This window comes from Rattus norvegicus, chromosome 3 (assembly GCF_021556685.1).
Source record: "Rattus norvegicus strain SHRSP/BbbUtx chromosome 3, alternate assembly SHRSP_T2T, whole genome shotgun sequence".
Classification (NCBI taxonomy): domain Eukaryota; kingdom Metazoa; phylum Chordata; class Mammalia; order Rodentia; family Muridae; genus Rattus; species Rattus norvegicus.
In genome coordinates, this window is record NC_141536.1 from 121,629,396 (window position 1) to 121,657,051 (window position 27,656).

The 27,656-nt window shown below is 39.0% G+C and overlaps 1 protein-coding gene and 1 pseudogene across 2 annotated transcripts in view; one reads left to right on the plus strand and one right to left on the minus strand.

The window, feature by feature from the left end:
* The window catches only part of Tmx4 (thioredoxin-related transmembrane protein 4), a 38,661-nt gene extending 14,734 nt beyond the window's left edge, over positions 1–23,927 (minus strand). Inside the window, 4 exon segments of the mRNA NM_001100529.1 lie at positions 1,222–1,350; positions 2,055–2,100; positions 16,662–16,777; positions 23,620–23,927. Of these exon segments, the coding sequence (NP_001093999.1) occupies positions 1,222–1,350; positions 2,055–2,100; positions 16,662–16,777; positions 23,620–23,789 (461 nt within the window). The 5' untranslated portion in view covers positions 23,790–23,927.
* Positions 13,565–16,061, plus strand: LOC147995703 (large ribosomal subunit protein eL6 pseudogene; annotated as a pseudogene). Its single transcript, XR_015685024.1, has one exon. The product of XR_015685024.1 is annotated as a large ribosomal subunit protein eL6 pseudogene (transcript).
* Positions 23,928–27,656: the final 3,729 nt, after the last annotated feature.

Sequence of the window (27,656 nt, forward strand, 5' to 3'; positions counted from 1 at the left end):
GATGTGCAGCTTGCTCTTCACCTATTCTTGTCCTCTCCAATCTTGCATCCTAAGAGTCAATTTCTTTTTATATGTACTTATATATACAAAATAAATAACTAAGTAAGAGAAATTCCCTCCTGACTGTGATCACAGACCCTGAACAATCTGTCTTCAGTCGACCTCTTACTCCACTAAGGCTCTGCTCCATCTTTTCAGAGTGCTCAATCTGCCACCATGCTGCTCCCAAGAGCTCCACAGAGCTCTTTCTTAAACTGAGGCTTCTGGGTAGGCTACAGTCATCCTGTGACTATGCCAGCCCTGCTCTTATCTGAGCCACAGCTCCTCCTGTCCTGGCAATCACACCCCAGTTCTCTCTTCTGATCAACCTCTCTTAACACCTGCTCAAGTAGGTCCATGACCCTTGTTTTTCCAGACTAATAATAGAAAATATGTTGCTGTTTTTAACAGCCTATCCAAATGATCATATCTCTCTAGTTTGTTTTGCAATCTGTCTTACTAGTTTTAAGTTATCTATAAAAGGAGTGGAGAAAGCAAGTCTATGTAGTGAAGTCATAAATACTTGTCTCTTAGAACAACATCTAACATAAAAATCAGTGTTCAGTTATTTGTAGAATGAAATGCCAGAGGGGAGTTAATTTTAGGATAAGCTCCATATCTCCGAAGCATGAACACATGTGGCATGTGTTAGATGGAATACCACACTACGGTGCTTCCACACTATTAAGGATATTTCCTACACCTGTATATGCAAACTAGAACTACTTTTTAATATGACCACTCAAGATTGAAGCCAAATAAGGAATGAGTTAATACAGTTCAGCCATATCTACCTTACTAGATATTATCAAAAGCTATCCCCAGGAAATTATACCAGACAGCCAAGAACACCAGTTTTATGCTCAAAATAAGTCACAAGAATCCCTGAGTACTGTGATTCAAGAAACATTTCTCCTTCCAGATAATGGCAACCAGTACTCAATACTACATTTGTAAAGAGGAAAGAGCTGGCATGGCTTGCTGCAAAAGTAGATGGAGGTTTTCTGTAATACCTCCCTCCAATCTAGCCATTCAATTCCTACTACACTAAAACCACTTGAAGTACAAAAAACACTACACAGACTAATCGTAGTTATAAATAATCTTAGATAAGAAGAACTATAAAGGAAAGTCTAGACTTGTAAGTTCAACACATTAACATGGGACCTATTAATAACTTACGTTAGAGAGGCTGGGGACTTCCAGCCAGTGAGAGGCTCAACTGATTGCCATTTCTTCTCTAATATGTAATTCTGTAAATCTTCATAGATTCCTGGACCACGGTAACGGCGGAATATCCCATCTTTTGCACTATAAATTATATAATCAAGTAGAAATTATATAAATCAAAATAAGAATTGCATAATAAAAAATTATTGATCATATATGTAAATCTGCTTGAATTTTAAATTATCTCAAATGAAAAAAGTGTACTGAGACATTAACCCAGAAGGCATGTGTTATTTATTCTAATACAAATGAGAAATTCTAAAACTTAAATCATTAAATTTTCTATTTCATCACATAAAATATAGTCTGTAACTATAAGTTAAATTTCCAGCAATATTTAATCAGTAAACTCATAACTAGCATGCATGCTTGCAACCAATTATTTTTACTTTTTCTAACAAAATAGCCATTGTTATCACATTAACAAATGTTGTATAGACATTTTCAAACTTACGTCATCCATGTCTCTACCTCTGATCAAGAGCAAATCACACATCCACCTCTAACCCTTCCCTCTCTCACCTACTCAGCTGAGATAGGATTCACAGGATGGCTCTACACATTCCCCTTCCTCTCTTCATTGCTAATGTACTGCAGACTGAAACTGACTCCATTGGACCTGTTGGGCTAGTATCTGGAATGACTCCATGTGCTCTATCCATGGGACATTTTTTGCCATTTTCCCTTCACCTTTCACTGGCATGGTTCACTACTACCTGCTTAACATGTCTCCCTGCAGTCCTGCATTTTAATCTTTATAAGATAATAAAATTAATAAAACTTACTGAAAAAATGCTGGGAGAGTGGTGACAAAGAAGCGGCCACTCAAACCTAGGAAAAACAGTTAAAAGTTAAAACTCCAAGTAACTCAGGTGCTCAGTGCTGGAAAGTAGCATCCTCAATACTGCTATTAGGACCACATGAACAAGCATCACTGGAATTACTGAATTACATCATTATCTTTTGACTGAAAGAAGAAAAAAATTAGTCATTTTTATTTCCTAATACTTTCTAGTCATTGACACAGACATGTTTATGTTTCATGTGTTACCCTAGAATTTTCTGGTTTATGTTTTACTTGATATTGCATGCAAGCTAAAAGAATATATTATATAACAATAGATCAGAGTTCAATACTAATTTTCTCTACTAGTTTTTGTGGCTTTAGATAATTTAACCTTTTTAAATTTCAGCTGTTTCATTGTAAAATAGGTATATTAACACTTATTTAATTATTCTACAGTTAAATTATATACAGAATATAACATAGTTCCTAAGAGAGTAAGATTTAACAAATTATAGGTATTGATTACCTCAACTGCAAAGTAAATGAACAGACTATTAATCATCGGGAAGCGGGTCCTTTTGGATTCTCCTTTATATAATAAAAAGAACTCCAATTTCTGGAGTCCCTACATTTTACAGTATGCAAATACATCAGGAAAGGCAGGGTATAAACCAAAAGATATAAGGTGGTTGAAAGTCCTTATAAATCAGTTTAAAAGTCACAATTATATCACAATTTTTTGAAGACTGCTGAACTTATTCAGAAAGGTTCTGAATTGACTTCATTGCTTATTCAACTACAACAAGTGATCCTAAGTAGAAATCATCCATTGTATAGAAAACATGTTAGATCCCATACAAGTTTGCCAGGTCCTCTGACACAAAGTAATAATGAAACTGATCAGTTATTGATAGGAAATGTACTAGAGGTTTCAGAATTTCATTTTAAAAAGAACTGAATGTTTATAGCAAAGGTTTAAAGAAATAATTTTCTATCACCTGGCAACAAGCCAAAGAGATTGTAAGGAAATGTCTTACTTGTTCATACCTATAAAAAGTAACTCTAAGGATAACCCAAGAAATGAAATTTGGAAAATGGATGTGTTTCATTTTACAGAGTTTGGTAAACTGGAATACATGTACCATACTATAGACACATATTAAGAATTTCAATGAGCAACTATCTTAGCTTCTCAAAAGGCTGATTCTGTAGGACAACAGATGTCCTACATGATATGAACTCCAAGGGCATGTACACACATGTAAACCCAAACATACATGAATATACACATGCACACAAAAATGTACATTTAGGTCTCATTTAAAATGTTCATATTTTTATGCATGATTGCTTGTATGTGTAGCACATATCTGCAGGTACTCAAAGAGGCAAGAAGAAGGTGTCAAAGGCAGTTGTGATCTGTCATGTGGGTGCTGGCAATGGAACCATCTCTCCATCCCTATTCAATGCTCATTTTAAACTGATTTGTTGTTTCTGAATTTTGTCAGTTTTCTATATATTCTGAGTATCAACCCCCAGAGGGATGCTTTATAAATATGGTCTTCTACTCTGTGTGGTTTTCTTTCTGTTGGTTGCTTATTTTGCTAAGCAGTAATACAGTGATATTTTAACCCAAGTCTGTTTGCTGGTCTCCAACCTGTGGAAACTGGATGTCGGTTTTTTGTTTTTTCTATACTTTTCCTAAATCTTTTCTTGTCTTTTTCTACAGACTCAGTTCAGGATGACAGCCAGACTCCATGGACTTATAAAAAGATCCTCCCACATGGTCTCCGAAGTCACCCTGGCTGTCTTCTCTCTACCCTTTCTTCCTGTCTCCATCTTCTGCCACCCACCCTCTGCGCTTGCGGCTTTCCCTCGGTGCGCATGCGTGACATGCAGTGGGGTTACAGCCTGCCAGTTGCTGTTTGCAATGATTTAAGGTCCTTCCCTGTTTTTGTTTAAACCTGAAATGTCCACCACTGGCTCAGTTTGTAATGCTTGGTCGTTAGCAAGTGGCAATGCTTAGGAACACCTTGAAACTTTTAGAAAACGGGGCGGGTGGGTGGGTTGGAGAGAGTAGTTGCAAGAGCTGGCCTTTGAGACTTATTCCTAGCTGTTGTTTCATGCCCTGTTATGTCTGCTATGATGTGAACAATGTCTGACAGAAACTACCGCACCAAGCACTAGGGAGCTACACCTGCGTTCTCCTCACCCCACCCCCACCCTGACCCCAGAATGGACTAAGCCCTCTGAAACCACGAGTTAAACAAATTTCTCTTCCTGAAAAAAAAAAAAAAGACTGATTCTGTAACTACGTATTTGCTAGTTTGTTAGAAGTTATGACAATTATGGGAATACCCATACAAATTAAGACTGGCAATGCTCTAGCATGTGTCTCTAGTAAAAAGAAGCAACGTTTTTTACATATTGTGATAAAAACATTATGATATAAACCACAAATTCCTACAAGACAAGCAAATCATGGAGAGATCTAATCATACTTTAAAAGAGATGTTTAACAAACAAAAAGGGGTAACAAAGCCCCAGTGATACATTACATAATGCTTTATTAACTTTAATTTTTTGAATTCTAATGAACAAAAAACTACAGCTGTTGAAAGGCACAGGATTGTGGAAAAAATGCTGAACAAAACCAGCTTGTTTATTTAAAGATGCCCTAACCTCAGAATGGAAAACAGGAAATATGTTACACTAGGGGAGAGGTTATGCCTATATCTCCACAGGGAAAGAAAATCTATGGGTTCCTTCCAAATTGATAAAAATCATACATGACAGAGGGAGACTTTCCTGAAGTACGAGGCTACAAACAAGAAAAGGGACATTTCCAAAACCAACAAAATAGGTAATATGTATGCTAATCCCTCTACATGGGGACAGCTCTTGAAAAACTTATATGTCTATATACAGTCAGTTAATCTTATTGGCTATAAATTCTCATGACTTATTATTACATATCATCCTTTCAGAGGCCACGAATGGACGTTTATATTACAGTTTGATTATATGATCAAACTAACTTTCTGAAGGGAGACACTTGTCTTTCACATGCTCAAATAAAGAGCAGGATATCATCCTTAATTGATCGTGCACCATGCACATCCCATACAATGTCTTCATAGAACTATGTATTCCTTGTAAAGTTTTCTACATTGTAGAATGGAAGGCCTGGAGGGCAGCCCTGACAGGATTCGTCCTTGAGAATGCAGAGATGCTGAGACCTGCTGTTTCAGGTTCCAGCTTGATCCTACCTCAACCTTATCAGACCTTTTCCTCTAAAAACTTGCTTCCTGAGTATTTTCAGGACAACTAATTCACACAGTCCAACCTTTCAGACTGTTCTGTTCCAGTCAGAACTTCATTTAAGCCTGTACTTTATCAACATTCAGAAACTAGACAACAAATGCTATAGCTACTTTCTTACAAATAACCATTTTTCTAATTTTCTTGGGCTCCTAAAAAGGGATACTTCACCCAAATTCAGAATCAATTATAAAAAGACCATCATCCCAGTCCCTTAAGTTGAGGTGGCGATTTTGGTTATTTTATGAGTTATAGATATGTGGTGAACTTAGGGGATGATTACAAATAATTATGGTCTTGAATAGGAAGTAAACAAAATAGGTTAGATTCAGGGATTTCCTCTCTCTTTCCCTTCCTTTTTTCTATCTTTCTTACTTCCATCCTTAGGTAAGGAAGAGGGTTAAAAAGAAAAGGGATATGGAAATACTATATGAAATTAGACAAGTACGGGTAGATTATTAAATCTGCACATATAAATATTATAAGAAATTAGACACAAAAGGATAGATTATTGAATATTCTTTTTTTAAAGGTTTTTCCTCGATTTTATTTCAATCTTTTCCACACTGAATCCTGCTTCTAAGGATGAACTCCTTTCAAATCTTCCTTTTTTTTTAATCTTTATTAACTTGAGTATTTCTTATTTACATTTCGATTGTTATTCCCCTTCCTGATTACCGGGCCAACATCCCCCTAACCCCTACACCTCTCCTTCTATATGGGCTTCCCCTCCCCATCTTCCCCCCCATTACCACCCTCCCCCCAACAATCATGTTCACTGGGGGTTCAGTCTTGGCAGGACCAAGGGCTTCCCCTTCCACTGGTGCCCTTACTAGGCTATTCATTGCTACCTATAAGGTTGGAGCCCAGGGTCAGTCCATGTATAGTCTTTGGGTAGTGGCTTAGTCCCTGGAAGCTCTGGTTGTTTGGCATTGTTGTTCATATGGGGTCTCGAGCCCCTTCAAGCTCTTCCAGTCCTTTCTCTGATTCCTTCAACGGGGGTCCTGTTCTCAGTTCAGTGGTTTGCTGCTGTCATTCGCCTCTGTATTTGCTGTATTCTGGGTGTGTCTCTCAAGAGTGATCTACATTAGTTTCCTGTCGGCCTGCACTTCTTTGCTTCATCCATCTTATCTAGTTTGGTGGCTGTATATGTATGGGCCACATGTGGGGCAGGCTCTGTTCTGCCTCTGTTCTAAACTTTGCCTCCCTATTCCCTGCCAAGGGTATTCTTGTTCCCCTTTTAAAGAACAAGTGAAGCATTCACATTTTGGTCATCCCTCTTGAGTTTCATGTGTTCTGTGCATCTAGGGCAAGTCAAGAATTTGGGCTAATATCCACTTATCAATGAGTGCATACCATGTGTGTTTTTCTGTGATTGGGTTACCTCACTCAGGATGATATTTTCCAGTTCCATCCATTTGCCTATGAATTTCATGAAGTCATTGTTTTTGATAGCTGAGTAGTACTCCATTGGGTAGATATACCACATTTTCTGTATCCATTCCTCTGTTGAAGGGTATCTGGGTTCTTTCCAACTTCTGGCTATTATAAATAAGGCTGCTATGAACATAGTAGAGCATGTGTCTTTGTTATAGGTTGGGGCATCTTTTGGGTATATGCCCAAGATATAGCTGGGTCCTCAGGTAGTTCAATGTCCAATTTTCTGAGGAACCTCCAGACTGATTTCCAGAATGGTTGTACCAGTCTGCAATCCCACCAACAATGGAGGAGTGTTCCTCTTTCTCCACATCCTCACCAGCATTTGCTGTCAACTGAGTTTTTGATCTTCGCCATTCTCACTGGTGTGAGGTGAAATCTCAGGGTTGTTTTGATTTGCATTTCCCTTATGACTAAAGATGTTGAACATTTCTTTAGGTGTTTCTCAGTCATTCAGCATTCCTCAGCTGTGAATTCTTTGTTTAGCTCTGAACCCCATTTTTTAATAGGGTTATTTGTCTCCCTGTGGTCTAACTTCTTGAGTTCTTTGTATATTTTGGATATAAGCCTTCTATCAGTTGTAGGATTGGTAAAGATCTTTTCCCAATCTGTTGGTTGCCGTTTTGTCCTAACAACAGTGTTCTTTGCCTTACAGAAGCTTTGCAGTTTTATGAGATCCCATTTGTCGATTCTTGATCTTAGAGCATACGCCATTGGTGTTTTGTTCAGGAAATTTTCTCCAGTGCCCATGTGTTCGAGATGCTTCACCACTTTTTCTTCTATTAGTTTGAGTGTATCTGGTTTGATGTGGAGGTCCTTGATCCACTTGGACTTAAGCTTTGTACAGGGTGATAAGCATGGATCGATATGCATTCTTTTACATACTGACCTCCAGTTGAACCAGAACCATTTGCTGAAAATCCTATCTTTTTTTCCATTGGATGGTTTTGGCTCCTTTGTCAAAAATCAAGTGACCATAGGTGTGTGGGTTCATTTCTGGGTCTTCAATTCTATTCCACTGGTCTATCTGTCTGTCTCTGTACCAATTATTGAATATTCTTAAACAAAAAAAAATGCTACAAAAAACAAACAAACAAAAAAACGAACCAAAAACAACATTTTATGGTCATAATCTTACATTGGTAGAGATCTTTATATTTTGATACAAAATTGAGGTTATATTTTGTTACATTGGTACAGAATTTTAATATTGGCACAGGTATAAAGTTTTCGTTGCCATAAATATTTATATAGTGATACAAAATTTACGATTAATTTGTTAAATCTAATATATGTATGTTTCAACTCTTGTGTAGGTATTATGCTTATACAGCTCATTTAAGCATACAAGGTTTAGTCCCAGTTCTTTTAATAGCTGCTATTACAAATGGTTTAGGATAATTAAGTGAATCAAGTGAATAGTCAGCCAATCAAACTCATGGCCACATTTGACAATAGTCTGGATTATCACAGACATATTTATTCTGGGTTGTACAGATAATAGGTAGTGCAGACAGGCAATGTTTGCTTGTACAGATGTGCTTGGATACACAGATGGTCTTCAATAATCTCAGAGACTCAAAGGATACAGCATTTAAAGATGTTTTGACATTGAGCCATGTCAATTCCTGGCAGTACCCCGTTATACTTCAAAGAAGATGATGAGTATCAATAGCTTCCATACGGCATTGCTTCAATTGTTGCAAGCTAGCCACTAGGCATCAAAATGCCCCAACTTATAGGCAGACAGACTGTTGTCCAAAAGGGGCAAATGGTGCAGGAAAGCCAACTGCCAAGCTCTGCCAACACAGGGTGAACACAGTCCTCATAATTTCTGCTTTACAAAAGATCTATCAGATATTCTGGGCCTGAAAGCTGAAGACAGATGTTCCAACATCATAGAGAATGTCGGGGACTGTCCAGGTAGTCAGCTGACTTTATCCTTTCTATTAACTTCTGGAACCTGTGTCCCTGTGCTTCCTGCATACCCAGGTAATATTTTTTCACTCTCACATCTCTGGTGGTGTGGAAGACTAGATAGATATAGTCTCAGGATAAGCTTAAGATGTTTAGGATTCTAGATCTAAGATGTTTTTAGGATGGTAAAACAAGTTAGGATAAAAAAATGATTTAGATACAGAAGTCTGAACTCATCCAGATAGGATAGATGATAATATACTTTAAGTTGCCAAAAATAAATGGACTGAATATTGTGAACGTAACTCTTACCCAATAGTTTTCATAATTGTTTTATAATTGGTCCTACTGTATGTTGTTTGTTTACTATTATAAAATAAATAGCTTTTTTTTACTTAGACAAAAAGGGGAAAATGTACTGGGTTGGTCTGATGCTGGTTTTTCAACATGTGCTTCCCCCCCCCAACCCCCAATTAAACTGATCATAAAAGGCTAGAGCCTGTGCTTGGGCAGTAGAGGAAGAAAGGTAGGCCTAGAAGTGCAGTGAGAAGGCTGCAGGTACAGGGAAGAGGAGGAAGAAGGAAGTAGAGTAAACTAACTCAGAGCAGGACTGCATGGCCAGGAGAAACAGCAAGTAACAATGAGCTTTATAGTTGGGGAATACATTAGTATAGCTCTAAGCCTGCTCAGTCTAGGCTTATGGCTTATGAATAAAATGCCTAGATTGTATGTCTTTTATACGAGCTTTTTAGGATTATAAATTCTTTCCACAGTTCATACTACAGTAGGCAGCCTCACATCCATGCACATATGAGTAGCAGTAAGTAAGCTTAGTAAGTTATTAAGCAAGACAGAGAGTTAGAATGAAAGAAAGATAGGTACATGTAGTTGATAGCAGGACATGTTAAGGATCTGGAGGGAACCCAAGAGTAGTTGTGATATTTCATTATACAAATATATGAAAGTCCCTAAGAAAAAAATTTAAAACTAAAAAGAACATCTTTTAAAAAAAACCTAAGCCAGCCATGGTAGAGAAAACCTTTAATTCCAGCACTTGGGAGGCAAAGGTAGGTGATCTCTATGGGCTTGAGGCCCGCCTGATCTACCAAATAGAGTCCAGGGCAGCCAAGGTTTGTTACATAGAGCAACCCTGTCTCAGAAAAAACAAACAAACAAACAAGTTTAAAAACTAAACCAGGCCCAGTGAAGCTGGTAATCCCAGAACTACAAATCTGAGGAATGCCTGGTATATATATCAAGTTTCATACCAGTTCAAAACTATAGCGATGCCTTATCTCATACGATGAAAAATAAAATAATATACAAGTGCTATTCCATTCCATTAATGAATATTTTAAAAGGCTTAATATCCTAATATTTTATATAATTTTGTATATTTATAAAATTTCCAAAGTACTGTACATGAATCTTATTTTCATTGTTTTTACAATTCTTTCCTAAACATAAAGCACATATGATGTTCTATTATCAATATATAAAGGAAAATAGAATAAAGGTCTCCTTCACTCAGCAAATAGTTACTAAGAAACTTCTTTGAGGAACCCTGGTAGTTCCTGGAGTTGACTGGATGAGGAAAGTAGGTAGTATTCTCACAGAGGGAAAGAGTTTCACTCATCACAATCATGGCCTCATGGAGACATTATACAAACAACAAAATGCAGCAAACCCCACTCACAATGACTGAAGAACAGCTCTTTAACCTATAAATGTGACTTGCAAATCAATTATATTTAGAAGGGTACCTGTACTTCATGGAGGGAAAGAATATATCGGGGGGCGGGGAGATAACATTCTTTTAACAGTTAATATTTCTACCTACTTGTTTTGCTAAATAACACCAACAAAATCAAGCATCTATGCAAATCAGCTGTTCGATTTTCCATCTCTTGGGTCACTTGAAATTGGATACACTGAAGCACTGACACTCTGTTTTCATCATTTTTATAAAATAAATCTGTATTTATATAATACTTAGGATTATCCTGGCTGGGCTTGCTGACTGTTTCCTCACAGAATGAGGGGTGGAATACTCATTCACTCCTCCCAGTTGTACGAATTCTGCCATAACTGCACAGCCTAAGGGAAGGGCTAGAGTATACAGGCAGGGAAAGACTTAGGAAATAAGTGAGATGGAGTGCCACGCCTGCATCATAAACACTCTGCTGAGCATGGGAGTATGGAAATTAAGCTCCTAGACACCATAAAGTCATTAGCTGGGAATCCCAGAGGTAGGGTGAGTTATCTACTAAGAAGTTGTAAGCCACTCCTAAACCAATAATGGCTACTGCCATTGCTACTGGTTTTCATTCCAGAACTCAATGGTAAGACACTAATGCTGATGGCATCACATAGTTTGTGTTTTAGGACTTGAAGAACTCAGGCTAGGACTGAAACAAAGTGTCCACTTCCTTGCAGAACAGTTTTTACTGAAGGTGCTACTAACACAGTCTTTCCCAGCTGTGGATCCTTCATGCTTCATGACAGAACTATCAGGTGATATGTGCCAGACCCTAAAATAGTGACACAAGTAGTTATAGACAGAACACATGCTCTGACTGGACTCAAGGCCTGATACACAGGGAGAAATTCACATCTGATACTTGAAACTTAGACAAAAACCTGTGTGGCCAAGGAAGTCATGGGTCCTAGTGAAGAACCAGAAGCTATTTCTTTGTTAAATAAAAATGTACCAGCTAAGGTACTGTCCAACATTTATGGCATGTATATAATCAGGTTATTACTTGACTCAAGTGTTTTTATTTCCCATCTGTCATATTTTCCCTCACTTATGTTTTATAATAGGAGGAATATCCCCCAAGACTTGCCAAAACTCATGCTCCAGAGATAGAGGAACTAACAGAGGGCATGGAGGTTCAATGCCTCACTGAAGTTGGAGAGGAGTAGTCAGATATCTATGCCACCCCTTCCAAGGCTCAGAGAACCTTGTGGAAGAGAAGGACAGAAAAAAAGAATTAAGAACCAAAGGAAAAGCTGGAGTGTAGTACATAACTATCTTCCATGCCTAACTGCTTGTTGACTATTGATATTCTTCCATGGAAGGATGAGCTTGGAGAATCTTGGGACCCTCATTGAAGTATCTAGCCACTCTCTACAACAGGTTATATGCAACTCTGCCTGCTTGAATGTGGTCTTGAGGAAGTACAGTCATGTCTGAGTTACCAACCATGCAGAGGTGTAGATCTTCCAGTGTGGCTGCTTAAACTAATCATTTTAAAAGAGGGAACCTCAACTGAGAATATACCCCTGCAAAACTGCCCTAGAAACAAACCCGTGGTGCCTTTTTTAAAAAATTGATAATTGATGTGGAAGGTGAACCAAATTCACTATGACTGTCCCTGGGTCCAGGGTGCTTTAAGAAAGTAGGCTGAACCAGCTATGAAGCAAGTCTGCAGGTAGCACTCCTCCATGACTTCTGCTCTAGTTCTTGCCCTAGCTTCTATGACTGATGGACTTATAAGCTATAAAATGAAATAAGCCCTTTCCTCGCCAAGTCACTGTTGTCTTGGTGTTTATCACAACAATATAAACTCTTAACTAATACAACCACGATCTTTAAAAAAAAAAAAAAGCCTATAAACCCAATAGTTCCTTAGGATAAACCCTGGTGAAATCAAACTCTGATTAGTCATTGGTACCTTAGGAAGAGACAGAGATTGCCTAATCTCCCCCTAGAGCAAAACTTCTCTGTTTTCTCAGAATTAAAAGGTAACATTTAAAAGGACGGATGGAGATACAAATCATGCAATGGTTATCTACCACATGTGAGGCTCTGGGTTCAATCCCCAATACCTCTGACACCATCCCCTCAAAATAAAAAGAAAAGAAAAGAAAAGGTTATAAAAGGAGGTATACTCTTAAACTTGCAAAGAGAAAACAAAGTTTGGACATAGTCTTCCAAAATTTCTGCATGTCTTTTCTACTGCAACTTCTGCTTTAAAATACTACTGTAGCACTGCAATAAAAAGAACAGATATCTTTTTGTGAGGCCATTTCAAGTTATTAGTTTTCAAGATACTGTCTAATAGAAACAATGTAACCAAAACTCTGCCACAGAATCAAGATTCATTAAAACAAGTTTAATTTAGGAAAAAAAGGTGGGGCATTTATCCAGAATATATAAGATATTAATTTCATAATATAAAACATATCAAAAACTCATTTTAAAGAACTAAAAGCTTACAGAAAGGACAAGATCATGTCAGGAGTTGTACTGTGATATGCAAAGGCAAGAGAGCTATCAAGTACTGAGGGTAAGACAGCCTATATTAAAGGGTACACAAATGGAGATCTGAAACAAATATATATATAAATCTAGTAAAGTTCATGAGTGGTATGATTTTAATTGCTCAGTCAGAATTTCATAAAAAGTAAGTATTAAGGATGACTTCAGGTAAGCTGTCCTCTCTCCATCAGTTGATAGACCCCTGGCTTTTTCAAGTTCCTGACTACTATAACCAGAACAGCAATGAACATGAATAAGCACATGTCTGTACAGTAGGACATGAGTCCTCTGGTCATATGCCCACGTGTAGAGCTGAATCTTGTGTGAAATCTATTTCTATTTCTCTGAAATCCACACTGACAGTGGGTGCACCAGTTTGTACTTCATCAGCAGTGACTAAGTACCCCCTTCTCCCCACATCCACGCTAGCATTCAGGATCATTTGTTGTTTTGATCTCAGGCAGTATGAATAATTAAAATGAAATTTTAAAGTAGTTACACTTCTCTAATGACTAAAGACACTGAATTTTTTTGTTTGTTTTTTTCCATCTTTATTAAACTGGGTATTTCTTATTTACATTTCGATTGTTATTCCCTTTCCCGGTTTCTGGACCAACAGCCCCTAACCCCTCCCCGTCCCCTTCTCTATGAGTGTTCCCCTCCCTATCCTCCCCCCAATCCCGCCCTCCCCCCAACAATCACGTTCACTGGGGGTTCAGTCTTAGCAGGACCCAGGGCTTCCCCTTCCACTGGTGCTCTTACTAGGCTATTCATTGCTACCTATGGGGTCAGAGTCCAGGGTCAGTCCATGTATAGTCTTTAGGTAGTGGCTTAGCCCCTGGAAGCTCTGGTTGCTTGGCATTGTTGTACATATGGGGTCTCAAGCCCCTTCAAGCTCTTCCAGTTCTTTCTCTGATTCCTTCAACGAGGGTCCTATTCTCAGTTCAGTGGTTTGCTGCTGGCATTTGCCTCTGTGTTTGCTGTATTCTGGCTGTGTCTCTCAGGAGAGAGCTACATCCGGCTCCTGTCGGCCTGCACTTCTTTGCTTCATCCATCTTATCTAGTTTGGTGGCTGTATATGTATGAGCCACATGTGGGGCAGGCTCTGAATGGGTGTTCCTTCAGCCTCCTATTCCCTCCCAAGGGTATTCTTGTTCCCCTTTTAAAGAAGGAGTGAAGCATTTGCATTTTGGTCATCCTTCTTGAGTTTCATGTGTTCTGTGCATCTAGGGTAATTCAAGCACTAACTGTTTCCCAGCCATTTATATATTTGTATTTCTTTTTTTGAGATCTATTCAGTTCCATACCCCAACTCTGTCTCTGTCTCTGTCTCTCTGACACACACACACACACACACACAAACACACACACACACACACACACAGGCTCACATTCATATTCATAATATCTCTCTCCCTCCCTCCATTTCTCCCTCTCCTTCCTCCCCCTCCCACCACTGTGTGTGTGTGTGTGTGTGTGTGTGTGTGTGTGTGTGTGTGTTTAGTTATAGTTTTTTTGGTCATTGTTTTGCTTTTTCAGCTCTTTGTATTATATATTTTGGATATTAACTCTCTGACAGATGAATACGAATATCTGGTAAAGATTTTTTCTCTGTCCCAAACCTGATACTTCACTCTAACTTCTCAACACGTCTTACGACTTATCTATCAGGAAATCCTAGTCTGAAATCGAAAAATTTAATCATTATGGCTTCTAATCCACCATGTTCTTAACTCTAGTTTACTGAACTAAGCTCTCAACTATACTACCTGTTTCCATTTCTGAGCCCTATCATTTTTTTCACATGGAGTTCTTTTAAAATATAAGTCATGAAAGTATCTACTTAAATCCTCCAGCACCATCCTTATTGTGTTTATCTTTTCAGAATTTTGGCCTCCTATCTCACACTGAGGGAAAAAGTGTTTCTTTCTATTTATAAATTATAGCTAACATAGTCACATGGAATGAGTAACGAGGCTACCATCCTAAAATCCAAAATGATTTATCTGATTAAAGCAAAAACAACACAAAGACAAAGGAGGGATTGTTATTTATATTTATATATTTAGTGTTGCTAGTTTAGCTAAGTGTTCAAGCTTAACGTCACAAATGGTGACAGTGAGAGCCTTCTGATAAAATGGAACATGAAGTCTCAGTACTACCGATGGAGTTCTATTCCCATAACTTGAAGAGAATCACATCTCTACAGCAAGTTTCCAGTTTATAGAAAACAGGAGAATAAATTATTACTCTAAGAAAATGCTGGGGCCTTAGTTCTCTTTCCCATCTTGCAAGATGGAGGGTGAAAGGCAGGAAAGCCTGATACAAAGCAGAAGACACTTGCGGCCAAGAAGGCTGGAGGTTATGCTGCTGCCTCTGGTTCTTCCAGTGGCTAGTGCCCAGGCCAATGGTGCAGCCAAAAGGGGTAACCCTAAGCCCAGGAAGGGGAAGCCCCATTGCAGCCAAAACCCTGTCCTAGCTAGAGGAGCTGGCAGGTACTCCAGATCTGGTATGTATCCAGAAAGGCCTTGTATAAAAAGAAATACCAAGACCAAGGTTGAAAAGTAGAAAAAGGAGAAGGTCCTTGCTACCTTCACAAAAATAGTTGGTGGGGACAAGAACAGTGGCATGCGGGTGGTGAGGCTTCGAAATGCCTAGGTATTATCCTGCTGAAGACGTGCCTCGGAAGCTGCTGAGACATGGCACAAAGCCCTTCAGCCAGCACGTGAGGAGGCTGCGCTCCAGCATCACTCCCAGGACTGTCCTACCATCCTCACTGGGCAACACAGGAGCAAGAGAGTGGTTTTCCTGAAGCAGCTGGGCAGTGGCTTGCTACTTGTGACTGGACCTCCTGCCCTCGACACAGTTCCTCTGTGCAGAACATACCAGAAGTCTGTCACTGCCACATCTACAAAAGTTGCTATCAGTGAGGTTAAAATCCCCAAACACCAGACTGAAGCTTCCTTCAAGAAGCAGCAGCTGCACAAGTCCAAGCATCAGGAGAGGGAAATCTTCAACACGGAGAAGGAGAAAGACTAGATTACAGAGAAAGCTGTGGACTCGTAGACTTTGCCAATGGTTAAAGCTGCGATCTCAGTTCTCCCTGATGAAAGGGATGTATTCTCACAAACTGGTGTTCTAAATTGCTAACAACCTAATTAAATAGCTTCATATGTGTAAAAGAAAGAAAAAAGAAGAAAATGTCTGTACATCATGGCCTATTCTCTTAAGTACATTAATGCTAATAAAAAGAGGATAATTCCAGATTGAGAGAATCTAAAAACATGTAACAACAAAATTCAAATTATAAAGCTTGATTGGATCACAATTTAAAATATATATATATATATACAAAAAGCCATGGGAACCTAGATTTAACATGCTAAAAAGTGATAGGTGAATTTTGTGATACTTATAACTTACTGTTACTGTATCAACAAATAGTAATAATCATATAAATATAATAATGTAAACATATGTGTGTATATGTATATATACTTGTGGATAAATGAATAAACACCCACATACATAGACACAAATATGCCTAAATATAGTCTGTTGCTTCTAGTTGCTATGTCCAATATCCTACTTGGCAAATTTTCTACAGACATGAAAATTTCTATGTAAGCAATTGCTAAACATCCCATCCCATCCCATTTACAGTACCTGGTTCTTGAATGACATCCACCTTTCCCACACTGATCTGAAGTGTTTCTCCATTCTTTGCAAAAGTCTCCCATTCAGAATCAGTCTGCTGGCAGGATGGACACCATGGAGCATAACTGCAAGACCAGAAGAACTAATCAAAATAAAATACGTAGGGTAAAATCTATAAACAAAATTCATAGACCATTCTAAGATAAACTCTTAGGTAAAGAGGAAATAAAGGCAAGCTTTCCAAAGTCATTTGACATAGAAAAACAAGAATGTATTTTCTCCTTATGATTTTATCTACAAATATTAATTCTATTAAATTGAGAATATTTTCAAAATAATCTTAACATACAAAACATTTCCTCCATGTAATTTTTTAAAAATAAATGAATCAAGTTTTATCCCCTGGCTTTGATCTTTGAGGCAAATATATTCGAGGCACTCAAAGTAAAATAACCTTCAAGAATGTCCCAATACTAGCCAAGCCAATTTCAGATCTCTCAAATCTACAGAAATGAGAAGCAGAGACCAGAGACCTGTCTGGTATGTTTCCAAGTACATAAATCCATGAGGAAGTTCTTAACTTTTCCAAAGAAAATAGAGTTACCCAATACATTTTTAAACTGAAAACATTGAGAATCTGCACCTTAAAGCCATAACTCTGCTTTTTACATGTACTGTTCGGTTAGATACAGGCAATGACATCTCATGACGGCCTACAGAGTAAGAACATCTCTCCGCAAAGATGGAGGACAATCAGCCAGAAGAGACACTGCTACACCTTGACACCTGCAGGTCTATTATCTCCAGAATTATGAAAAAATAAATTACAGCTATTCAAGCCTCCAATATGGTGATAATTTGTTATAGCAGCCTTAGGAAACTGATACAGAAAACCAGATAAAATTTGAAACAAGGACTTCAAGTAAATAAGCCTTACAGGTCTTAAAGCAATGGTTTTCAACCTTCGTAAAGCTGCGACCCTCTAATACAGTTCCACATGTTGTGGTGACCCCAACCATTAAACTATTTTCATTGCTGCTTCATAACAATAATTTTTGTTATTGTTATGAATTATAAATATTTTCAAGACAGATTAGCTGAAGGGGTCGGGATCCCCCAGAATGAGAACCGCTGTCTTAGAGGAATGGCAGGGCACTGTTTAATATAGAATTGGTGAATAAAAACAGAATGTGCTGGAATTCCATTTGAAAGTAATAACATGACATAATTTGAAGAAAAACTAACATTTTCATAATGTCATAAAAGATACGCTGATAGAAGTGGAGCAACATTTTGTTTGGTTTAATGACGCTTATAGATAAAAACACTAAAATAAAATGATCATTTCGAAAAACGGAACAGAATATTCAAAGAAAAAAAAGTTATAAGGAATACTTTAAAATATATTTCAGGAAGCTACCAAATAAACATAACATAGTAAGTCTGCTTAAATTGAACTTTTAAGAAGAAATAAAGTCAAGATATTGAGGAAATAAATGAAATATATTTTTAAAACCTGGTAACACTAAATTGTTTCCACACAACGAGTAAATGTTATAGCATATAAATTAAACACCAGGGGATAGAGAGTAGCAAGACATGTCAATTTCATGGTGGTAAACACAGGTGATGTCAGGTACAAGAGCACTGCAAGACCCACATCCAAAAAAAGAAAGTTAATCCCCGTGTGTGTGTGTGTGTGTGTGTGTGTGTGTGTGTGTGTGGTGTGTATGTATATGTATATGTGTGTGTGTGTGTGTGTGTGTGTGTGCATTTGCCTTTATCATTGTACATGCCATGCCTATAAAATGGAAACCAAGGAGGAAAAGCAATACAACTAGCCAAATTCTCAAGTTTGCTGGTTTAGGTGCTTATGATCAAATGTGTGCTTATGACCACATTCATATTCTCTGATTTAACTCTCTTAGTTTTTGAGACAGACTCTTGCCATATATAGCTCAAGAGAGCCCACAATGGCTTTGAACTGACTTGTAGTCTAGGGTGATTTGGAATTAACTATTATCCTGCTTCAAAACTGGCAGAATTCTAGACTTACAGGCATGTACCATGTCTAGCTATAAGTTCTTTTAAAATCTTATTGTACAGACATTTACTGCTATTTTTTTTTTTTTGGTTCTTTTTTTTTCGGAGCTGGGGACCGAACCCAGGGCCTTGTGCTTCCTAGGCAAGCGCTCTACCACTGAGCTATTCCCCAACCCCTATTTACTGCTATTTTAAAACACAAGGAAAGCACTTAGTTTGATGAATAACAGAAAAATTAAAATGATACTGAAAAGCATTTTGGTCACTCACATTATTTAAAAAAATGGGTACAAATGTTAGCCCCAACTAGGTAGAAGTACTTATTTTGGAAAAATACTAACTTTTAGGTCAAATTTAGAAGAGAAATTTTACTAAAAATGCCTTTATTCACAAAAAAGCATTTTTTTTCTTGGTTCTAAATTCACTAGGGTTTCTTAGAGCACTCTTTTTTTTTTTGAGTTTTTCTTGACATCACAGAAATTAACTGAATGACAGATCTAGGCAAATTATTTAGAAATTTATTTAACACTCAGCAAGATGTGACGATGAAGATGAAAGAAATACTAGGCCCACTGTTCTACAACTAAATAAATTAAATTACGATATCAACAAATGATACCTTAACTACACCAAACAAGTGTAGCTGGCTTCCCCACTATATATAGAGACACTATCTCACAGCAGATGCCCTGTTTCTCTGGCTCTTTCGATCCTTCTGTCACCTCTTCTGTTATGATTCCTGAACTTTAGGTACAGGGACTGTGATATAGATGTGTCAACTGAGGTGAGGCAAACCACGGTCAGTTCTCTCCATTAGACCAGGTGTGGATTTCTGTAGTGGCCTCTACCTGCTGCTAAAGGAAGTTCCGTTTCGACAAGGGTGAGAGCTACACTATCTGTACACATAGCAATAAGGATTTCTGAATGCAGTTAAAAATTATACTGTCTTAGGAAATGGCGGTGACAGACTTTCCTCCAGAATCTATAATCTCACCAATCAAGGGTAATTGGCTAGGTTGACAATACTAGGCATGAGTCCCTTCCTACTGGAGTGGACCTTAAGTCCCATTAGACTAAGTATTAGTTACTCTCAAAATATTAGTGCTACTACTGTAACCTTTGGGCTATCTTGGCAGGTTAGTTATTGTTGTATTCTTGTATTTTTATAGCTGGGTAGGACCTTGCACAGCACCTTCAGAAACTAGGAGGGCTACTGCTCAGAGGAAGGAGGCTTGCAGGTAAGCTCCAGGTCTATTCTTCCCAACCCTGTGTCTGAAGTACGTGGTGCCTTCAGCAGCCTAGTCTTACCTTAACGTCCTGGGAGACAACCAAGGGCAAAGGCAACTGCCTAACATTTAATCCTCTGTGTAAAGAATAAAACCTGTAGCTGTAGGAAAACTCTCACACCTGCTTGAGTGAGGAAACAGTATGTCCCAGGCAAGATGAATCTCCAAAGGCAATGACTGTTTCATTGCCTGTACTTAGAACAGAGACTAGCAGGACTGAGCCATCAAAAAAAAAATTATAACATCAATAAATAAATGGAAGATGACACATAGATGCTATGTGAATGGTATTTTTGAAAAGACTCAGTAAAGAAATAAGTTGTGTTACTTTTTCATTCATTTACTCAAAAACATTGAGCACTTGCTGTTTAATAGGAAGGCTCTAGCGTTAAACGGGGAAGAGAGAAATTTTATCCTCTATATAAAGTTTGTAGTATAGTAGAAAAATAAAACAAAATATTTAATATGAAGGCATACAGCCAGATTTATACTTACCAGACATGGTTAGAGCCATGCTAGAAACACAAGGCATTATAAAAAGGGGGTTTCCTGTAGGGAAGGTAGGCACTTATTCAAATGGTAAGAAGCATCGACATAAATACAGAAAGGATAGCATCAGAAGGTGTTTAAGGATAGCAACCAATTATAGTCAGAGAGAAGAAATGGGAACTAACATTATGAAATAAAACAGAAAAAATAAATGAGAAGAAAGAGTACACAACAAACCCCTAACAAGAAAGAAGTTCAAGTAGTAATGAAGACATTTTGCAGCTTTGTAAAAATGTTTCAAAATAAATAGAATGAATTATCACAAATTCATTTTAACTGGTATTTCTCAAACAGAATAATTTTCAAAACTGAAAATTCAAGCCCAAGCACAAATATTGATTCCTTAAAATACAAAGAAAATTTCATTAATTAAATTTTGTAATAGTTTTTCATGTATGCTAAGGTTTAAGAGCAAATGATTAATACCAATATAGACAGGAACCGTGTCACAGAGCTTTGTATGACTCAATATAAAAAAGCAGATTTCCAAAGAGTGATAGTGTTTGAACAAATGAAGAACAATCATTTTAAATGATGTCAAATTTTTACCAATATGATCTCAAAGCTTTCTAACTAATTTCTTTACAGAAAACAAATACGTTTTACTGCAGTCCTAATAATCTCAAAATATAAGACCAGACCATATGAAAAATGCACTGACTTGAAAGGTCATCTAAGTATGTACATGAATATTTGTGTGTGTGTGTCTGTGTGTGTGTGTACATGTGTGCACGTTTGTATGTGATTGTACATATACATGAATGTGTGTGCATGTCTGTGTGTGGGCCAAAGGTCAATGCTGGGTGTCTTCCTTAATTGCTCTCCACCTTATTTTAGTGAGACAGGGTCTTTCACTGAGCCTGCAGCTCACCTGTATAATAGACTACCTAACAAACAAGCATCAGAGATTCTCCTACTTCCAGCACCCCAGTGTCAGAATTATAGACATGGTTCTTGCTTCTACATAGTCCTTGGGGAGATGAACTCAGGTACTCATACTTGTGTGGCTTCTCTCTTATACACATAGTGGAGTAGCTATTTTGGAAGAACACTCCAAAATGTATTTATAGTAGGTCTATAGTGGTTATGAGAATTCAAATAGAAGTTTTGGAGTTTTTCAAAGAATAAGGAATGTCATCCAATAACCTAGGAAAATAGATTGAAAAAAAAAGATAGGCACAGTAGCTCTTCTGAACCAGTTTCTGGTATCCAGAGAGAAACCGAATGTAATAGCATAAGTCCTTCCCTTTCCATCCTCACTTCCTGCCTACCAATTCTGAAATATTTTTAAAACAGTGTCTCACTTTTTAAAAAGAGAGAAGAAACAATTTTACATATATATGTGTATATGTTTGTGTATGTATGTATGTATGTATGTATGTATGTATGTATGTATGTATAAAATGCACCTAGACACATGGCAAGTCCCAGGAAGGGATATGATTATCTAGACTGGAGCATTTTAAACAATAAAATAGGAACCATCCAGGAGTTGTTAGCTAGTACTAAATTAGAAGCTTACAGGGACTTATAATCATCTCAGTTTTATTGTTCTTATTTCTTTTCCTTAAACAGCAAAAAAAGAAAATTCAAAAAGGAACCACTAAGGAGTTAACAGCGTTAGATCTGAGGAGGCCTTTCTACTGCGACTGTTTTTACACTTCACATAAAAACACTCAGTATAACTAGAAAACCATCTAGAAAAACAGCTGAGTAAGGACCTTTGAAATGATAGTAATTATTATAGAAATAGCTGACAAAAGCTGTTTCTCAGTGTTCTGAAATATTGCACACTGGCAGTGCTAACATAAAGCTTACTGTCTTTAACTCTAGCACTCAAGAGGCAGTGGCAGGCTGATTTCTGTAACTTGGAGGGCACTCAGGTCTACACAGCCAGCTCCAGTTCAGCCAGAAATACATAGTGATACCATATCTAAAAAAGAAAAAGATGTTTCTCTCAAATAGGATATGACTCATTTCTATCCAAATAGGTTATTCATATCCATAGCCTTATAGTTTTACTGGTTTGATGATTTAACAGGAGTATTGCACTGCGAGGTCTAGATATCTCCATAGTTTGAGGTGATAAATACCTATTATTTTCTTTAATTTACATAGTTTTTACCATGATCTCAGGCATCTACTTGCAATCTGAACCGAAGAAATCAAAATGTGGCCTTGAATAAATAAAACAAAACAAAACAAAAAACAATTTTGAGAATATCTATATCCTCAACATAAAACTAATTACCAAATGGTAGTGATAAATCTGTATTACCTAAGACAACGAGCTATGGTAATGTGGTCTCATAAATTATGTTTCCAGATATCTTTCATTTTCTCTAGATGTCCATAAGCCTATTAAGCCTTTTCAGACGACTGTCCCCTTCCCTGGTATTAATTTTATATTACAATCAACATAAATCCCTTCCCTTTGTCCTGACAGCTTTACGTAACCTTCAAGCGTGGCACTACGCACCAACCACCACTTATGGACTTCTGTTGTTCAAAAGGGACTATTTGTTCTTGCCCTTTCTTTATGTCATTGGCGCAATCCAATGATGCTACTGACTCAAAAGTCCTACCTCATATATTCTTTTCTTTTTTAAAATTTAGCCACCCGTGTTTATGTTTTTGCTCCACAATGACATCTCAAGGTCTTCAGAAGGAAAAGTGGTATTTCACACAAACTGGTCTTCCTTCCCTGCTGCAATGGCTTGTTTCAACACACTTTACCTAGGTGTATGCATCCCTGAATGGCTGCTCCTTTTCTAATATGGTTATAGCTTTAAGGATTTATAGTTTTCGTTCCCCCTCACTTACTCCTCCCCCCTGGTGAACTGTCTCCTCCATTTCTAAAACACTTTTGGCCTAAAGCAAGGATGAAAGCGGCTAAGGATGCAGGGTGTGCTTCTTCATCCGCAGTCTGACAGCGGAAGGGCAGGCAATGTGCGCATGCTCATTGCCAAGGCCGCAGCCGGCCACCGCAGGTGCTGGCAGGCAGGGGCGTCACGGCCCGGTTCTAGGTCAGGTAGGACGCCGGGCACCGCGAGGACGAAGCGACGTGCGGGGCGGGTGGGGACACTCACAATTTCAGCATCCACTCGCCCTCCATCACCAGCGTCCAGTTGGAGGCGGTCATGGGCTGCACACGGCTCTCCTCCGCCGGCAGCGCGGCCTGCTCCAGGCCCTCGGCCTCGGCCGCTGCCGCCGCGAGCCAGGCGGCCAGGAATACCGGGACGCAGAAACCGCCTGTCATGGTGGCGCCTGTGAGATAGCTCGGCTCTCTGAGGGCCGGGAGCAGTGGCTGGGTTTCTCACCCCAAGCAACCGCCTTCACAGAGGTCTGAGGAGAGGCCAACTCGCCTCAGCGTCGCGCTCCCAGCCACGCCTGCCGCGCCTCCCTCAGCCTCTTATCTGCCCGCCCGGCAAGGCCACGCCCAACCACCCTGGCCACGCCCCCAACGCACTGCGGGAAGGCGGTTGCCAAAGCAACCGCCTGCAGTTTCCCAAGGCAACGGCCCGCTCTTCCTGCTGACAGTCTAGCTGAAAATACACGGGTGACCCAACGCTGTTTAAGCGGCTCTTGCTGTTTCTCTAAAGGGAAACGTGGCCATTGGCTAAACAAACCCATCCCCCATTTCATGCTAACACAAATATCCCAGAATTGTGGAGTGGATCATGGTGCCTGGAGGAAGGGACAATTTAAATCTCTCTGCTCGCACATACTACTGGAGCAGCATTGCCCAAAGAGATAAAACTGGATTAATAATAAAACTAGATAATGCAGTCTTTTTAAAAAATAAACATCTTTAAAAATTTATAAACTTTTAAAATACGTGTATTAACAAAATGAGTCTGTTCATGACTATCGCTACTTAAAGTCAAATGGACCCCATTTTTCTCCCAGCCTACAATTTTGTTAGACCTAAAATCAGAGTCGTACATGATTTCTGAATCTTTAGAGATACACATTAGGCGAGTCTGTGCCCTGGAACTACCTTAATGTAAGACTCATTACAAGTAGAGTGCCCAGGAGCTTATTTAGGGGTCTAACTTGTAAAATTCAGTGGTGTGGTTAATGTAGCGTGCAAAATGTGGTTTATGTTCCTAGCATAAAACACAGCTATGCAACTCAGAGTGCTTGAGAGTACTTAAGGCCAGCCTCTAGTTAGTAATACAGGACAGATCAATTTTGCATGCAGAGGTGTTGTCGTCTGGATAAGATGTTATAGTGTGCACATTGAGCCTATAAGGTCAGTAGAAAGCATTTTACTATGATTATAAAAGATTCATAAATAGGAAGCCTATCATTTTCATTAGCATTCTAGCACTTGCATATGCACACATGCATGCGTGCTCGCACACACATAGAGAGAGAGAGAGAGAGAGAGAAAGAGAGAGAGAGAGAGAGAGAGAGAGAGAGAAGAAAGAGAGAGAGGAGGGAGAGGAGGGGGAGAGAGAGAGGGAAAAGAGAGGAGAGAGAGAGAGAGAGAGAGAGAGAGAGAGAGAGAGAGAGAGAGAGAGAGAGAAATGCTTCTGCTAAGAATGAGCTTGGGGAGGCTGAAGGGGCAAAGAGCAAGGACAGTGCAAGGTTAGTCAGTGTTGAAGCTAATTGCATCCTTGTCCTGTTATTTGCTTTTGTGTAAATTAGTTGGAAATGAGAAATCAAAGAAAGAAACACGGGAGACACAAGAGAAAGCATTGCTAACACATTTCTCATTTCTAGCAGAAATTGTTTCCAAAACAAAAGGATGCTCAGAGGACTCTGCAAGGATTGTTGGGAGGGGCTTTGCCTCTAGGAAGCACAGATCAGGATAGGGGCATGGTTGCCTGCACCCACGGTGGCATCTAGGACACCATGCTTCCTAGTCACAAAATTTAGGAGGAAAAAAGAGACTAGCTGTGTTTAAAGACAACTGCTGGTGAAACCTGCTCTGTAAGATAGCTGTGCAGATGACAGAATATAATTTACATGGGAAGACTCAGGAGAGCTGGTCTCTACTTGTAGGCAACAGCACACTATAGCATTGATAAGGCTCTATATTTTCCCCAAAGTCAAAATCATTTAGATGTCGCATGGCCTCCTTCATAATGCAGCTTTGTTTTTGCCCAGTATTCCCATAAGCCCCTGGGCTCCAGGAATAAAAAGCTATGTCCCATTACTGAAGCACACTATATTTCATTTCCTTACCTCTCCATTCTTATTATTACTCTTCTGCCTCCATCACAATGCTCACACTGTACCTCTAACAGCCCTGGCAGAATGAAGTTGGTAATTCAAAGCTAATAGCTCTTCTGTTTATCTACACCATTCCTCGGTCCTATGCAACAATGACCCTTCCTTATCACTCCACTGTCTCCTCTCCAAAGGCATCTAAGAACTGTCCAAGATTATGGAGTTATTTTGTGTCTCCTTTACTGTGGATTCCAATCTGTCAGCAGTGCTAGGCATAGGCAGTTTCTGGCATGGCTCTGAAGGACACTGGATTCCTGACATTCAGAATTGTGTGTCTTTCCTCTTGAGTGTGAGTTGGGCTAGTGACTCGGTCCTAAATCATAAAATGCAACTGAAGTTAGGGATTAGTTCTTTCCCAGTAAGATCACAAAAGCCCAGGGATTCTCTTCCTTACTTGTTTAGATACCATGTTTAGGGGCAACAAAGAGAGACCTCAAACCAACATCTCACAAGGAACAGAGGCCACACTGTACAATAGCCTGCTGGGAACTAAACCTCAAAAACAGCCATGTAAATGACCACGATGTGGACCCTTCCCCAATTCTTGTGAGAGGGCACAACCTGATTAGTGATCCAGAGCCTTAAGACGAAGATCAGGTGGGTTCCGTATGTAAGAAACTGAGATATTCAATGTAATTTCAATTTACCCAGATTTGGAATAAATTGTAACACATGTCATTTCCTTCAGTTTGCAGGCACTGTCTGACTAGGTTGGTTCTATAACAGGCCTTGCAGAACAGAAAGGAAGATACTCAAAGAGCCTCTGTTTGTCTCTCAATGGGACTATCTGATTATTGAAACAATGGACCCCCGCAGAGAAAGGGGGATTTCCCCAGGAATTTCAGGATGGGAAAGGAAAAGGCATCAGCAGGGGGGACCTTGTCTTCCTAAAAGAGATTTGACACAGTTCTTATAATTTGTCAAACCTCCTTACAGATTGCAACTGAACTCTAAAAAATGATGGGTTGATGATGACAAGGTCAACACCTTGATGAGGAACAGTTAGAAGTGTGTGTCCTTGGCCTTCTATATAAAGTTTGATCTTACTTTAGGACCCCCAAAAAGGCTTAAGGGTTTCATTGGGTCTCTTTGTCCCTTGTCCCAATCTTGGAATGTGTGTGTGTGTGTGTGTGTGTGTGTGTGTGTGTGTGTGTGTATTCTCTCTTTCTACCAGTCCAAAGAGGGGTATGTGCTTTGGCATATACTTTGTCATCCCTTTAAGTCAGTCAAGCCAATGTGACTAGTTCCCATTAAAGAGTTGTAATAGGAATGTCAATGTATTGATTTCTGACTGATGAATTCTGCTACATGTGTAAGATATCCCAATGCCTATAGTGGTGAATTAGTTAAACCGCTTTTGCTCCCATGCATCCGCCTAAGAGCTCTCTGGATTCATGAATGAAAGGCACACATATGCCAGCTTAATTTTCATATGCCTCTACTAGTTCAATGACTGAGCATTTCTAAATCTCCCTGCAGCCAGCCAACACTCCCCTCCAGTATTCCTGGCTTAACACCTCCTAAATCCATATTTATCTTTGCTTCCCTGGTTCCTTCTGGACTGCCCCCAATCTTTGCTCCCCAAGATGCTTCCTGACAGTCCTTCTGGGGTCTACTTTCCTTCTTGTACCTACATTTTGGTCATTTCTCCCTCCTGTTCCTTCCCAGCATGGTCTGTCCTACCCCTTCTTTTGGCTGCCCTCTCTCTCTCCTCCCTGCACTCTTCCCTGGGAACCTAGAAGTCCCGCCTCCTTCATCCTGCCAGGCATTGTCCATTGACTCTTTATTGATAAATCAAAAACCAATTGGAGACAGGGACCTTCAGCGTTTGTTTGGACATGCTGATTCCTCATTTTGGGGGCCAAATTAAGACAAAGAATTGGAACCA